The sequence below is a fragment of the Pleurodeles waltl genome, chromosome 3_1 (genome assembly GCF_031143425.1).
Source record: "Pleurodeles waltl isolate 20211129_DDA chromosome 3_1, aPleWal1.hap1.20221129, whole genome shotgun sequence".
Taxonomy (NCBI): domain Eukaryota; kingdom Metazoa; phylum Chordata; class Amphibia; order Caudata; family Salamandridae; genus Pleurodeles; species Pleurodeles waltl.
Genome location: NC_090440.1, coordinates 1,748,231,863 through 1,748,246,138, shown reverse-complemented (window position 1 = coordinate 1,748,246,138; position 14,276 = coordinate 1,748,231,863). Strand labels below are relative to the sequence as shown.

The 14,276-nt window shown below is 45.6% G+C and overlaps 1 protein-coding gene across 1 annotated transcript in view; it reads left to right on the top strand.

The window, feature by feature from the left end:
* UNC80 (unc-80 homolog, NALCN channel complex subunit) overlaps positions 1 to 14,276 on the top strand; it is a 2,774,722-nt gene that overhangs the window by 2,026,276 nt on the left and 734,170 nt on the right. Inside the window, exon 48 of the mRNA XM_069225668.1 lies at positions 11,448 to 11,540. Within this exon, the coding sequence (XP_069081769.1) occupies positions 11,448 to 11,540 (93 nt within the window). The remainder of the gene's footprint in view (positions 1 to 11,447; positions 11,541 to 14,276) is intronic.

The window sequence follows — 14,276 nt, the reverse complement described above, 5'->3', positions numbered from 1 at the left end:
TTCACCCCGTTAGGCTTTACCGATGATAAGTAACATGTTTGCTAAACCTAAAGAGAAGATAATTGAAGGCATAAAAGTAGCACCTTAACCACAGAGTGAGGATGAACTATGATAATTTCTTGGATCAGCTGAATTTTTCTCAAGTTTACTCAAAAAGGGAGCATAAACATTCTGATGAAACTTATCATATACATCAACAACTAAGCAATAAATCAGTTAGTATCCAATGAAGAATGCAAGAGGATTTTAGAGGCGATTAAAAGAGCAATAAGTGTGGAACTACCGTTGCAAGATTTTGATCCTCTAGCTGATACCATTGTGACTACAGATTCTAGTGGCAAAGGGCTGGTGGCTGTACTTACCAAGTTGAACAGCCAGAGAACAAACTTACAGTCTCCTTTTCCTGACGCTCGTTGCCCCAGATGGACAAAAGCTACTCTGTCATTGAGATGGAGGCTTGATCTTGCATATGGCATAAAAATTGCAAGATTATATAGTTAATTACAAGGTTTTATACACAAAGTGAGGTACCTGTGTTAACCCCTTCGCTGCCAGGCCTTTTCCCCATCAGGTGCCACGCCTTTTTTTGGCTGTTTGGGCCAGTTTGCGCTTAGGCCCTAGTAATTTTTTGTCCACATAAGCTACCCACGCCAAATGTGTGTCATTTTTTTTCTAACTTCCTAGGGATTCTAGCGGTACCCAGACTTTGTGGGCTCCCCTGAAGGAGACCAAGAAATTAGCCAAAATACAGCGAATATTTCGTTTTTTTTAAATACATTTGGGAAAAAAAGGCTGCAGAAGAAGGCTTGTGTTTTTTCCCCTGAAAATGGCATCAACAAAGGGGTTGTGGTGCTAAAATCACCATCTTCCCAGCTATCAGGAACAGGCAGACTTGAATCAGAAAACTCCATTTTGTAACACAATTTTGGAATTTTAATGGGACATACCCCATTTGTACTATTTTTTGTGCTTTCAGCCTCCTTCCCGTTAGTGACAGAAATGGGTGTGAAACCAATGTTGGATCCCAGAATGCTAAACATTTCTGAAAAGTAGACAAAAGTTTGAATTCAGCAAGGGGTAATTTGTGTAGATTCTACAAGGGTTTCCTACCGAAAAAAACTGCTGAAATAAAAAAATATTTAAATTGAAGTGAAAAAAACAGCCATTTTTCTCCACGTTTTACTCTGTAAATTTTCCCTGCAATGTCAGATTTTTTAAAGCAATATATTGTTACGTCTGCTGGACTCTTCTGATTGCAGGGATACATAGGGCTTGTAGCTTCATCAAGAACCCTAGTTACCCAGAGCCAATAAATGAGCTGCATCTTGCAATGAGTTTTCATTCTATAACTGGTATACAGCAATTCATTTGCTGAAATATATAGAGTGAAAAATAGGTATCAAGAAAACCTTTGTATTTCCAAAATGGGTACAAGGTAAGGTGTTTAGAAGCAGTGGTTATTTGCACATCTCTGAATTCCGGGGTGCCCATACTAGCATGTGAATTACAGGGCATTTCTCAAATAGACGTCTTTTTAGCACACTGTCTTACATTTAGAAGCACAAAATGTAGAGACAGACGATGGCCAATAACACTTGTTTTGCTACTCTGTATTCCCCCAATTCTTCCGATAAAAATGGTACCTCACTTGCATGGGTAGGCCTAATGCTCGCGACAGGAAACGCAACATGGACACATCACATTTTTACATTGAAATCTGACGTGTTTTTTGCAAAGTGCCTAGCTGTAGATTTTGGCCTCTAGCTCAGCCGGCTCCTAGGGAAACATACCAAACCTGCACATTTTTCAAACCTAGACACCTAGGGGAATCTAAGATGGGGTGACTTGTGGGGCTTTCACCAGGTTCTGTTACCCAGAATCCATTGCAAACCTCAAAATTTGGCCAAAAAACACTTTTTCCTCACATTTCGGTGACAGAAAATTCTGGAATCTGAGAGGAGCCTCAAATTTCCTTCCACTCAGCGTTTCCCCAAGTCTCCCGATACAAATGGTACCTCACTTGTGTAGGTAGGCTTAGCGCCTGCAACAGGAAATGCCCCAAAACACAACGTGGACACATCACATTCTCCCAAAGAAAACAGACCTGTTTTTTGCAAACTGCCTTGCAGTGGATTTTGGCCTCTAGCTCAGCCGGCACCGAGGGAAACCTACCAAATCTGCACATTTTTGAAAATTAGACACCTAGGGGAATCCAAGATGTGTTTACTTGTGGGGCTCTCAACAGGTTCTGTAATCCAGAATCCTTTGCAAACCTCACAATTTGGCCAAAAAAACACTTTTTCCTCACATTTCGGTGACAGAAAGTTCTGTTATCTGAGATGAGCCACAAATTTCCTTCCACCCAGCGTTCCCCCAAGCCTCCCGATAAAAATGGTACCTTACTTGTGTGGGTAGGCTTAGTGCACCCGAATGAGTCCAGGGAGGTGTGACTTGCGTGGATCCCCCAATGTTTTCTTACCCAAAATCCTCGGCAAACCTCAAATTTAGCTAAAAAATCACATTTTTCCCACATTTCTGTGTGGGACCACCGCACCAGGACAAATTTCCTACCCCTGAGTCTCCTGGTAAAAATAATACCTCACTTGTGTAGGTGGGCCAAGTGCCTGTAACAGGGAAGAGCCAAAAACATGTCAAAATTGAGGGGGAACCAAAGTGGGTCCAAAAGGGCAGTTTGAAAAAAAACATTTTTAGGCTGACAAGTGTAGCACAATTTTTATCGGTATAGATGAGACAATGCTGGGTGGTAGGAATTGTGTGGATTCCTGCAGATTCCGGAAGGTTCCATCACAAAAATGTGGGGAAAATGTGTGATTTCCAGCAAAGTTGGAGGGTTGCAGGGCATTTTGGGTAGGAAAATGTTGTGTGCTGCATGTGAAGCACACCACCCAGGAATCACCCAGATGTTTAGTTTTCAGATGTGTCTAGGTCTTGTGGATTTGTCTACATGGCAGCTTCCCAAAGTCCAAAAAGTGCAGCCCTCACCATTCCAAGTAGGACGATTTTGAGAGTTAGCCAAGCTCTCATGGCCCGAATGTAAAACCAAAACCCCAAATAATCAAATGTCCTCTTGCTTGCCATGGGATAAGATGTTTTAGTGTGCGGAGGGAGAGCTGAAAGATTGTTACCCCCTTCAGTTGGGGTGGGGGCACAACCAGGTCCATACTGGTTGGTAGCCACCACCCCACATAGTTTTTTTGTAAAATTCCCTAACATCTAGTAGACTTTCTCCCCCCCCAAACCCCCACCCCCCTGGGTGTGGATCGGGGGTAATTGTCCCATCTGCCCACTAGTGGGCAGACCAACTTTGGCCCCATTTATTTGGGGAGTGGGGTTAGGCCATACCCCCACCCTCTTATTTTGTCAAACAAAATCTTCCCTGGTGTCTGGTGGGCTTTCTGCCCTCCCTTGGGGGCAGATGGGCCTTCCAAAAATAGGGCGATCTGCCCCCAAGGGGGCAGATATGGCCAACAGTAATGTGCCCTCATGGGAAGCGACCCTTGCCCAAGGGGCTGCACCCCGCAAACAAAGCACACACATACACCTACACCAATCCCTGGTGCCTAAGTGGTTTCCGCCCCCCCCCCACCCTGGGGGCAGATCAGCCTAATAGAAATAGGCCGATCTGCCCCCAAGAGGAGCATAAATGGCCTAAATTAAATCCCCCCCCAGGGGAGCGACCCTTGCCTAAGGGGTTGCTCCCCTTGCGTGAAATTGGCGCAAAAAAAAATCCCTGGTGCCTAGTGTTTTCTTCCCCCCTCGGGGGCAGATCGGCTTAACAAAAATAGGCCAATCTGCCCCCAAGGAGGGCAGAAATGGCCTAAAATAAATTTGCCCCCAGGGGAACGACCCTTGCCTAATGGGTCGCTCCCCTTGTGTGAAATTGACACACAAAAAAAAAAATCCCTGGTGTCTTGTGGTTTCTGCCCCCCCTGGGTGGGAGATTGGCCTAACAAAAATAGGCCGATCTGCCCCGAAGGGGGGCAGAAATGGCCTAAAGACAATTTACTCCCCACATATAAAAAAATAAAATAAGCAAATAAAAAATCCTGCTGTCTAGGGTTTAATTCCCACCTGGGGGCAGATCAGCCTAATTACAATAGGCCAATCTACCCCCAAGGGGGGCAGAAATGGCCTACAACAAATTTGCCCCCCCCATGGGAGCGACCCTTGCCTAAGGGGTCGCTCCCCTCACGTGAAACTGACAAAAATAAATCCCTGGTGTCTAGTGGTTTCAGCCCCCCTTCTCGGCAGATTGGCCTAATAAAAATAGGTCAGGGGGAAGAAATGGCCTAAAAATAATTTGGCCCCCTGGGGAGCGGCCCTTGACCAAGGAGCTGCTCCCCTCATGACAATAACCTACAAAAAAAATCCCTGTTGTCTAGTGGGCATTTCTGCTGCCCGATCGCGTCCTTTGATGCCTTTCTCGGCCCCTTCACGTGATCGGAGGAGAAATGCAAAAGCATTTCTCCTCCGATTCGTGCTGGAAGTTCAGCTTCCAGCGTGGAGGGGTAGGCCTCTTATGATGTCATCAGATGCCATGGGGGGAAAGAGGGTGAGGGTGGAATGGGAAGTGATTCCCCTTTCAACCCTGCAGTGGGGGCGCCGAAGCGAGATTCATGGGGGGAGCGCTATGAGCCAGGCCAAGGACGTAACGGTTACGTCCTTGGTGCCTCAGGGCAGCAGCAATGGATGTAACCGTTACGACCTTGGCTGCCAAGGGGTTAATAAGAAAGCTGACAGGAATAAAAGGAATGAGTTTGATGTGGCAAGTATATTGTATGTAAATATAAAAGGAGTGCATGTCCTATCCAAGGACATATGGAGTTATGTACTAGCCCATTGGTTTAAGGAGCAAGCTATTTTCCAAAAACATCTGTTTTTGGAAGTAAGAGAAGACCTGGTTGTAAATGGACAAAATTATTGAAAGAGGTGTGACGGTCATACCACCTGTGAGGAAATGGGGTGTGTTATATGGTGTGGTTGTGCATTTTCACTGTGTAATACAGTTACCAACCCTTTCGTTTGTCAAACCTTCAGCTCAATCCTGGGCAGCAGTGGCTCTGAGCAGCAATGCTTACACTAAGGTAAAGCATTTGAACAGCTCTAAAATAATTCAAGAAGAAATCAACAAGATACTAAAGAAATCCAACACCAGTTTATAACAATAGACTGCATTTTTATGTTTTTTAGACACCACAACAAAAAAGATCCACTGGAGGGATCTGGGGATATAGAATTTACAAAGTATAGTGTACTGCATTATTTCACTTAACCACGAACAAACATTGGCAAATTTAATTAATTTGACACTTAGAAAGTTTTTCACCAGAAATTCTGGGCTATTTACAGTGTGGTCACTTAGTCACTTTAGGTGACCAACTCCAGCAGGGAGCCAGTCAGGGGGACCAGAAAGTTGCTCAGAAATAGTTGCCTCAGCAGGTGAAGAAGTGCTCAGTCAGTTCCAAATCTAAGGATGCTGCGGATGCAATGCAGTCGACTGGGGTCTTACTGCGACTGCTACTTGGTCCACAAAGGGGTTGACATGGTCCTGGCCACAGAGTTGACATCCTTTAATGTCTTCTGTGCTGGCATAATTCCAGTCACAGGGGACTACTAGTCGGCCAGTATTGTGATCCCAGGCCAATCCTTCCTTGGTTGATAACTCGTCCTCTGGGGGTCTCAGCTTCGCTCCCGATTACATTTATGGGCTCACCGAACTCAGGTGCAACTTTGTGCGTCAGGTCCCTAGTGCTGCACAGCAGTGGTTGGCGGCAGGTTGCAGACTTTGGTCTACCACCTTACCTCGGAGGCTTCTCACCTGTGATGTCCCTGTGCTGTGATCTGGAGGCCAGTTCACTGACCCTTGGAATCTATCGGCTATGGCTGTCCTCTCGAGTTGACTTCTCTTCGAGCAGGACACAGCAGGCACATTGCGTCTCCTTTGCTACCAGGTTCAGCAGGTGCAGTCCACGCTGGTGCAGCTTATCTTTGCTGGTCTAATGGTTCAGTAGGGCAATCCTTCACTGGTCCTCCTTCCAGTCCAGTCGAGATCCGAGTTTTGGGTGCCAGAGACATCCTACGTATGCTCAGAAAATGCCCTCAGGGCAGCATGCAGTTGGTATCCAGTGGCCTACCTGGATCCTTCCGATCTGATGACCACTTCCTGCAAAGTGTGAGATCTGGGCATCCCAGGATGCAACATTCTTCCCATATCCAATATGGCAGGACCCGTCTCCCAGCATGTAAAGCTCCCTTCCCCAACCCAGAGGTGTGGATAAACAGAGGGCTGCGTGCACCTAGAAAACCAGTTTGGCATGTGGTTTCCTCTCACCTGTCCGAAGTGCCAGCCTGTATTCCTGCATAATGGAGTAGCCCTTCTAACAAGTACTCCCCATTTGCCCTTCAAAGGTGGCTTCTCCTTTCAAGCTCAGCTTTTGGGCCAACACCCACTTGGCTTCCTGCAGGAGGGATGTTACGCCTCTTTCCAGAGCAGACCCATATTGTATTCTTTCCTGGAAGTCGTTTAGCATGTCTCCCCTGGAGGGCAGAAAGCTGTTTCGGCTACAGTGTAGGAAGCTGGCCTGGTTTGAAGTGAGTACCTATGGTATTATCACCTTATAACAGGTCTAGGTATCTCCTTATTAATGAAGTGCAGGCATTGTCTAGAAGCCAGGCTCTGTAGAGGTAGCTGTGAATGAGTAACCAAGGCTTATCTAGGAGACAAGCAAAGCTCATGCAATACCATTGAAGTCACACAGAACTTTCACACATTAAAGAACCACACAGTGTTACAAAAATAAAGGTACTTTATTTTAATGACACAAGTGCTAAAATACTAGATAGGCAATTCTCCAGTAGGAGGTAAGTAAACACACTATATATGTACAGTAACAATTAGGAAATAGGCATAAAAAGTAATGGAAAACAGTAAAAAACAATAGGCAATACAGAAGTGCTAGGGGAAGACCAAACCATATGCTAAGAAAGTGGAATTCGAAGGTCGGGTCGCCACCCAAGGAAGTGGAATCGGTAGAGAGGAGCTGGAGGTACTAGGAAACCCGAAAGGTAAGTACTGGAAAACCCACCAGTGATGAGGAGGAAAGAGGTAAGTTACTGGTTCTACCTAAACCAACCCAGAGAACTTCAGAGAAGGATATTGCAAGACCCTGACAAGACTGCAAGAAACAAAGAGTGGTTCCTGAAAGAGGAAGACCTGGAAAAGAAGGGGGCCAAGTCCAGTTCCAGTTGGAGTGTCCGGTGGTGGCAGGAGCCACTTATCACCCGTCTGTGGATGCAGGAGTTGGTCGACGGTGAGATGAAGATGATCAGCAATGCAGCCCTGGAGCAGATGAAGAGTTCCTGGATTATTTAGTCGATTTCCCACGCCGGATGAAGGATTGCAGTCAGTCTGTGCTGTGTAAAAGCCACCAACAAGCCTTAGCAAAGGCAAGAGTCATGGTTGGAAAAAAGTGGAGCTACCGGGGACCAGCAAGGTACAGGGGAGGCTCAACACACAGGGGGAGTGCCAGGTGACCCTCAGCAGTGCAGGGAGTCCAGAGAAGAGGAGTCAGTCCCCACAGAAGACTCACAGGTCAGGAGCCCAGGAGTCGCAGAGAGGCCCACGCAGCACACCTGAAGAGAGGTCCCACATCCCAGGAGAAGCACGCAGAGGGCTGTGCTTTGCAGGGAAGAGTGCTGGGGGCTAGGGCTACACAGAGCCTGAAGATCCCTTGGAGGAGATGCCAACAAGCCTTGGTAGCTGCAAGAGACACTGTGCATGGGGGTACTGTCCTGCGTGGGAAGGCTAGGGCTTACCTCCACCAAAGTTGGACAGCTGGCAGAGAGGACCAAGGGGACCACTCTAGACCACCATTCGTGATGCAGGATCCACGCAGCTCAGGATGAGAGGAGATCCATGCAGCCGGTCGTGGTTGCAGTTAGTGCCTGCAGATGCAGAGAAGTGACTCCTTCACTTCACGGGAGATTCCTTGTTGCTTCTTGTGCAGGTTAAAGACTTGGTGCCCCCAGAAGAAATGTTGCTGTTGCTGGAAGAATACAGAGAAACAGTGTTGCTGGGCAAAGTCTTGGTGTAGCTGCAGATTGTAGTTTCCTGTGGTGTCCAGTTGCGGTTCCAGTGGCCAGAAGTCAAAGTAAATGGTGCAGAGGAGTCCTGCTGAAGTTTTGCCTGTCAAAACTGAGGACCCACCCAAGAGGGAAACCCTAAGTAGCCCTGGAAGGGGGATTGGTCACCAAGACAGGTGACCACCTATCAGGAGGGGGCTCTGACGTCACCGACTGACCTGGCCACTCAGATGCTCCCAGAGGCCTCTGCCCACCTTGGATTCAAGATGGCTGAATCAAGGAACCCACTGGAGGAGCTCTGGGCACCCCCCCTTGGGTGGTGATGGACAGGGGAGTGCTCACTCCCCTTTTCATTGTCCTGTTTCGTGCCAGAGACTGGAGATCCCTGACCTGGTGCAGGCTGGTTTATGCAAGGAGGACACCAAATGAGACCTTCAAAGCATACTACTGGCTTGGGGAGGCTACCCCTCCCAAGCCATGTAACACCTATTTCCAAAGGGAGAGGGTGTTGGCTCCCTCTCCCAAAGGAAATCCTTTGTTCTGCCTTCCTGAACTTGAGCTGTTCAAGTATCAGGAGGGCAGAAACCCGTCTGAGGGGTGGCAGCAGCTTGGGATACCAGGAAAACCCCAGAAAGCTGGTAGGAGCAATTCTAGGGGTCCTCTAAGGAGCCCCCCGGGTGCATGGAATCATACTTCCAATACTGGCAACAGTATTGGGGTATGATTCCGACATGTTTGATACCAAACATGCCCAGGTTCGGAGTTACCATTATGTAGCTGGATATAGGTAGTGACCTATATCCAGTAAACGTATAAAATGGCGTCCCCACACGCACAAAGTCAGGGGTGCTCTCACACACAGATACCTGCACCCTGTCCTCTGGGCTAGGACAGTCTACCATAGGGGTGACTTACAGTGACCCAGTGCAGTGACATGTTGTGAAAAGGATGCAGGCACCCTTTCATGCAGGCAGCAATGGCAGGCCTGCAGATACACTTTGCATAGGCTCCCCATGGGTAGCATAATACATGCTGCAGCCCGTGGGGAACCCCTGTTGCCCCAATGCCCTGGGTACCATATACTAGGGACTTATAAGGGAGCGCCAATATGCCAAATGTAGGGTGTTTGTGGTACAAGCAACCAAGTTTAAAGGGAGTGAGTACAGTCACTGGGGTCCTGGTTAGCAGGATCCCATTGAACACAGTCAAAACACACTGCCATCAGGCAAAAAGTGGGGCTAACCATGCTAAAAAGAGGCTACTTTCCTACATACAGGACAGGTTGTATCGGCACAGGGGACTGAAGGCAGCAAAGTGACAACTTTTCTAAAGTTGCATATTGCAACTTGTTACATTAATTTCGACCTGAGCATCAAGTCAGACTTAATGTAAGGAGTTGTTTGATACCTTGGATGATCCACTTTGTTTGCACTGTTACAGAGTTAGCAAAGCTGAGGGATCAGCGTGTAACTCTCCACTTGCCAATAGGGTGAATAAGCTTTTCTACAGTAAAAACAACAGTTCTGCATTTTTACTATCAGAACATGTCATATTACATGTTCTGCCAGCGGAGTGTCTTGCACCCTGCATTAGGACTCAAAAGGCCTGCCATAGGGGTGAAGTACATATATTCCAAGGGAAGTCTGGCTTTACCATTGCTTTAAGTGGCCAAGGAGGGCCAGCAGTCAAACTTGCTCCGCCAGCCTGCAGATGGTGGGCTGGGAGTCTTGTTTTGCTGAAATCCCATCCTGGGTGGCACAACTGGTTCTGCAATCCCTGGGGGACCCTCTAACTTACATGGCCTGGGTACCCTGGGTATCATTTACTAGGGACTTACAGCCAGGATAGCTTAGCTGATTGGGTACAAGCCAATCCAGCGTACCAGTTTAAGGGTAAAGGCACAGGCACTGAGGTCTGATTAGCAGGCCACAGTGCACTATTAAAGCAACATTCGTCCAAAAACTTTAGGGGTGACCATACAAAAAGAGTAATTTTCTTACACCAACCTAGTGGTTTAGCAATAGGATTTTGTCTTAAAGGGCTCATAGGGAACACGGGAGGAGCTAAGTTTAGATTTAGAGGTAAAGGGGTTGGTGCAAGAATTAAATAATCTTGTAATACCCTCCGTCTGCCATTATATCTGATATGCCTAAAGGCCTTGGATATTATGGTTCCTGTATTATGGGACGACAGAGTTCATAAATATATTGTGGCATTATTAGATTTGTTTTTGAAAAGAGTAGAGGTTAACGTTTTTTAAAGGATGGCTATTGCTACCTTAATTTAGTATTGGGACTAAGATTGTTTTAGAGAAGGTTTGCCTGCAAGAGTGTTAATAGATAATGGGATGCAGTTTAAGCTCATAGAGGCAATGAAATATTAACAGTATTATTTTATTGAACATGTGCTGCTGTTTATCATCCAAATGGAAACAGTGCTATCAGAAGATTTAATCATTTGATCAAGAGCACAGTGCAAATAGCACATAATGGTAGGAACAATTGGTGAGAGAATTTATGGTGAATTTTGTGGTCTATATAATAGTACCACATGGCACCATGAGCAAAGTCTGTTTACCATTACGAGAGGAAGCGTTACACATTCAAAGTCCAATCCAGGACGGATGACAAAAACTGTTTTTTTACACTGGGACCCTAATCATGTTTAAAATCCAATAGAAGTGGTGCAAGGGAAATACAAAAGTCATTAATATGTAATGCATGGTGTGAAAGAAATCGTTGCTCATTTTGGACTGTGGGTACTTGTAAATTGTAGCCACAAGGTTGCTAAGGGTGAGAATTTTCAGAGCCCAAGAGAATTGTGCATATCATGATGAATGCCATTTAGTTGGATGGTAGAAGAGTCTGGCTCCTTAAAAGATTAAAATATTTCCAGAATCGTCACAATGAGTAACAATGGTAAGCTCAGTAGGGAAATTATTTGTAACTATTGGATGACACTAAAGTTTGGTATCCATCCGGCCATGTAGAGGAGGCAACTTTGACTTGCAATGGTGATAAAGTTGTTACCCACGATGGCAATGATGGCATAGTTACTGGAGTAGGCATGGATGAAGTGGTATCCTTACATGAGGGTTAGTCAGAACGGGTAGAAGAATGGGTATATCTAGAATTGCAGGTGGTTTGAAGAGTGGTAATGTGGAAGGTTCTGGTGTGAATGTTGCAGACTCATGCATGATTGTTTGGGATCCAAAAGGTAATTCACATCACGATTTCTGTGACTCACAAACGGATCTTCTTATGTTGCTACTGGTGTTGGAAAAAAGCTTGTTTCATATATTGAACTGTAATAATAATTTGACTTTTCTGATTTTTGTGTTTCAGGCCTATGACTGCTCCTCAAATGAGCAGATCTGACCAGGGGCATAAAGGAGCCACAACATCCAACCATACCATGTCAGCTGGCGTGAACACAAGGTAACATCTGCATTACTGCCTCTGTGTGAGATTTACATTATCACTAAACAGCCTATGGAAATTATGCCTGTAGATAGTTTCTAGAATTTAGAATGTCCTCTAATTTTCCAGTATGCGTCTGTCATTAGGTTCATGTGCTGTTAGAATATACTGAAGATTAGTCGTGGGTTAAGAGAATATTTTTGTGGAATGTGACTTTTCAAGCTTCTTGATCTCATTAAGCGCAGTCGTTTTAGAACTTAGGACCACATGTAGATAGGTTCCGATTTGCGATTTGCAAATTGCGAGTCAGAGCGACTCGCAATTTGCGAGTCGCAAATCAGAATGCAGGATGATGTCCCTGACACCATCTGCGATTCGTAGGGGGCTCGCAAATGCCCACCTCATGAACAATCAGGTGGGTCGCAATTTGCAACCCCCTTGCAAATGGCGGCCCTCACAGGGATGGTGGCCTGCTGCGGACAGCAGACCACCATGTCTGTGACTGCTTTTTGATATAGCAGTTTTTTGTTTTTTTTAATGCAGCCCGTTTTCCTTAAAGGAAAACAAGAGTAATTACAAAAATAAAACATGAAACTTTTTCGTTTAATTTTTTCAGAGCAGGCAGTAGTAGGACCATAGGACCACTGCCTGGTCTGAAAAAATGTTGATATTGACATTCACAACGGGGAAGGGGTCCCAGAGGGACCCCTTCCCTTTTGCGAATGGGTTAGCACCCATTTGAAATGGGTGCTAACTGCGATGGGATAGTGACCGCGTTCGCAGTCACAAACCAATCCTACATTGCACTGCGAGTCGCAATTGGGAAGGGAACACCCCTTCCTAATTGCGAGTCGCATACCCGTTTTGCGATTCGGTAACCAGGTTACCGAATCGTAAAACTGGGTTTGTGCACCTCAATGTGCTTTTTGCACATTGCAAACAGCAGAATTCGCTGTTTGCGACGTGCAAAGAGCTTCCTACATCTGGCCCTTAGTTCCTAATTAGTTTGACAGTCACCCATTGTCTTTTGCATTTTGTCTTCCATTTGGGACATGTTGTTGTTACAGGCAGTGCTTTTTGGATAAAAAAATAAATAATTATCATCAGAATAGGTTGCCACTAGTGTCATCCACTGTTGTCACTGTTGTCACTGTCCACCATAATCACAAGTTTTGCACCTATAGGCATGTCCATTTTTCTGACATAATTTTAGATCTCTTGCTATGTACAGAGCTCAGTTGATCCCCAATTAGATTTACACAGTATCAAATAAATACTAATGCACACATTATAGTTTGACATTTGTTTCAAATAAAATGCTTGAGATTTATGCACAGATGATTTGATCCTGAGTTGTTCCATGTCTTTCTGAGTAGCTTGTCTAATGCTGTTTTTACTTTGCATTCTGGTTGTTGCCCAGCATTCGTTATAGAAAACTAATGACGAGTATCAGAACTTAATAAATATGGTGCAGGTTTTTTGCCTGCATGATTCAACTGGCAAGCTCCTATTTGTTTTGGCTGGGGTATTGAATATAACTCTGGCTACACCAATGCTAGTCATTCAAACATCCCTACAGGGTTCAGAGGGAAGTGGCTAGAAGTAAAGCTTTGCCCACCTTGACTCAAATATGCTTAAGGTAAGCAGGCCAGTGACTCTTCTTTCTGAGGAGTATGGGAGCAAGGGATCTAGGAAACACTGTGTGTGCCTCTGCTGCTTTTTGCTGTAATAGCTGTGGCGTTCTTGAAACTAGAATGTATCATCACTCATAATTGCTAATCATACTCAGCAGTAGCTATTCTTTTGTGCAAAATGTGCACTCCCTTTTGGACTGAAAGGAATGATGCATTCATCAAGACTGCCTCAACTGAGTCGAGAATAAATGACAGCTAATTGATTGTTATTCTGCTGCAGGGTAGTGGTTGCAGAATGTGAGTATAAATGCCAGAATGTGAGTATAAATGCCATGGTTGATTCCAAAGAGTCTAAGACAGTCTGAGACAGAGTGAGGAGACTGCAGGCGAGCTGCCTGTTGGGCACTCCTGAAAGGTCTTTCTGATAGAGACTTCTAACTGCAGAGTCTTCACCTTGAGAATACCCCCAAGTACCAAACTGGAGCCAGGGTATTTTCAATAGCAATTATAGATGGATAGCTTTTTGTGGCTCCACATCGGTGCCATCCCATCCTTGATGTGAGGTTGTGTTTACTATATTGGCACCACTTCCATGCGTTGATGTCAGTCCCTTTAAGGTGTTGATCCTGAGCTCCCCTTTAAATTCTGTCAGCTTGACTGAATTCCTTTCGCTCAGAAAACATTTTCAGTGTGCAAGGGATATGTTTCCACCTAAAACAGCAGGGTTTCCGACTGTGAACGTAATGTCAATGCCAGATGTGGGTGGCCGACACCCACAATGTCTGTCTCTGGTGTCTTGCCTCCAAGCACAACTCTGCCCAATTTTTACCCAAAAGGCCATCTATGACCGATATGCCAAACTTGCAGTCACAGAATTCTGAAGAAAATCAAAGACTGGTTCCCAATCAGATTCAAGCACATGAATGCGTGCTCTCTACCGATGCCAATCTCTCGAATGATCTTCATCAAAGTCAAGAAATTCAGGTTAGAACACAAAATCTAAAAAAGACAAGAAGTCCAAACAAGGTTCTCCTTCATTCCGCCACTCCCACTGTTGGGAGTCCTGCGACTCCTCAGGTATCTCCAGGCTGCAAAGTTGTTCTTCAAATTTGGAACTTTG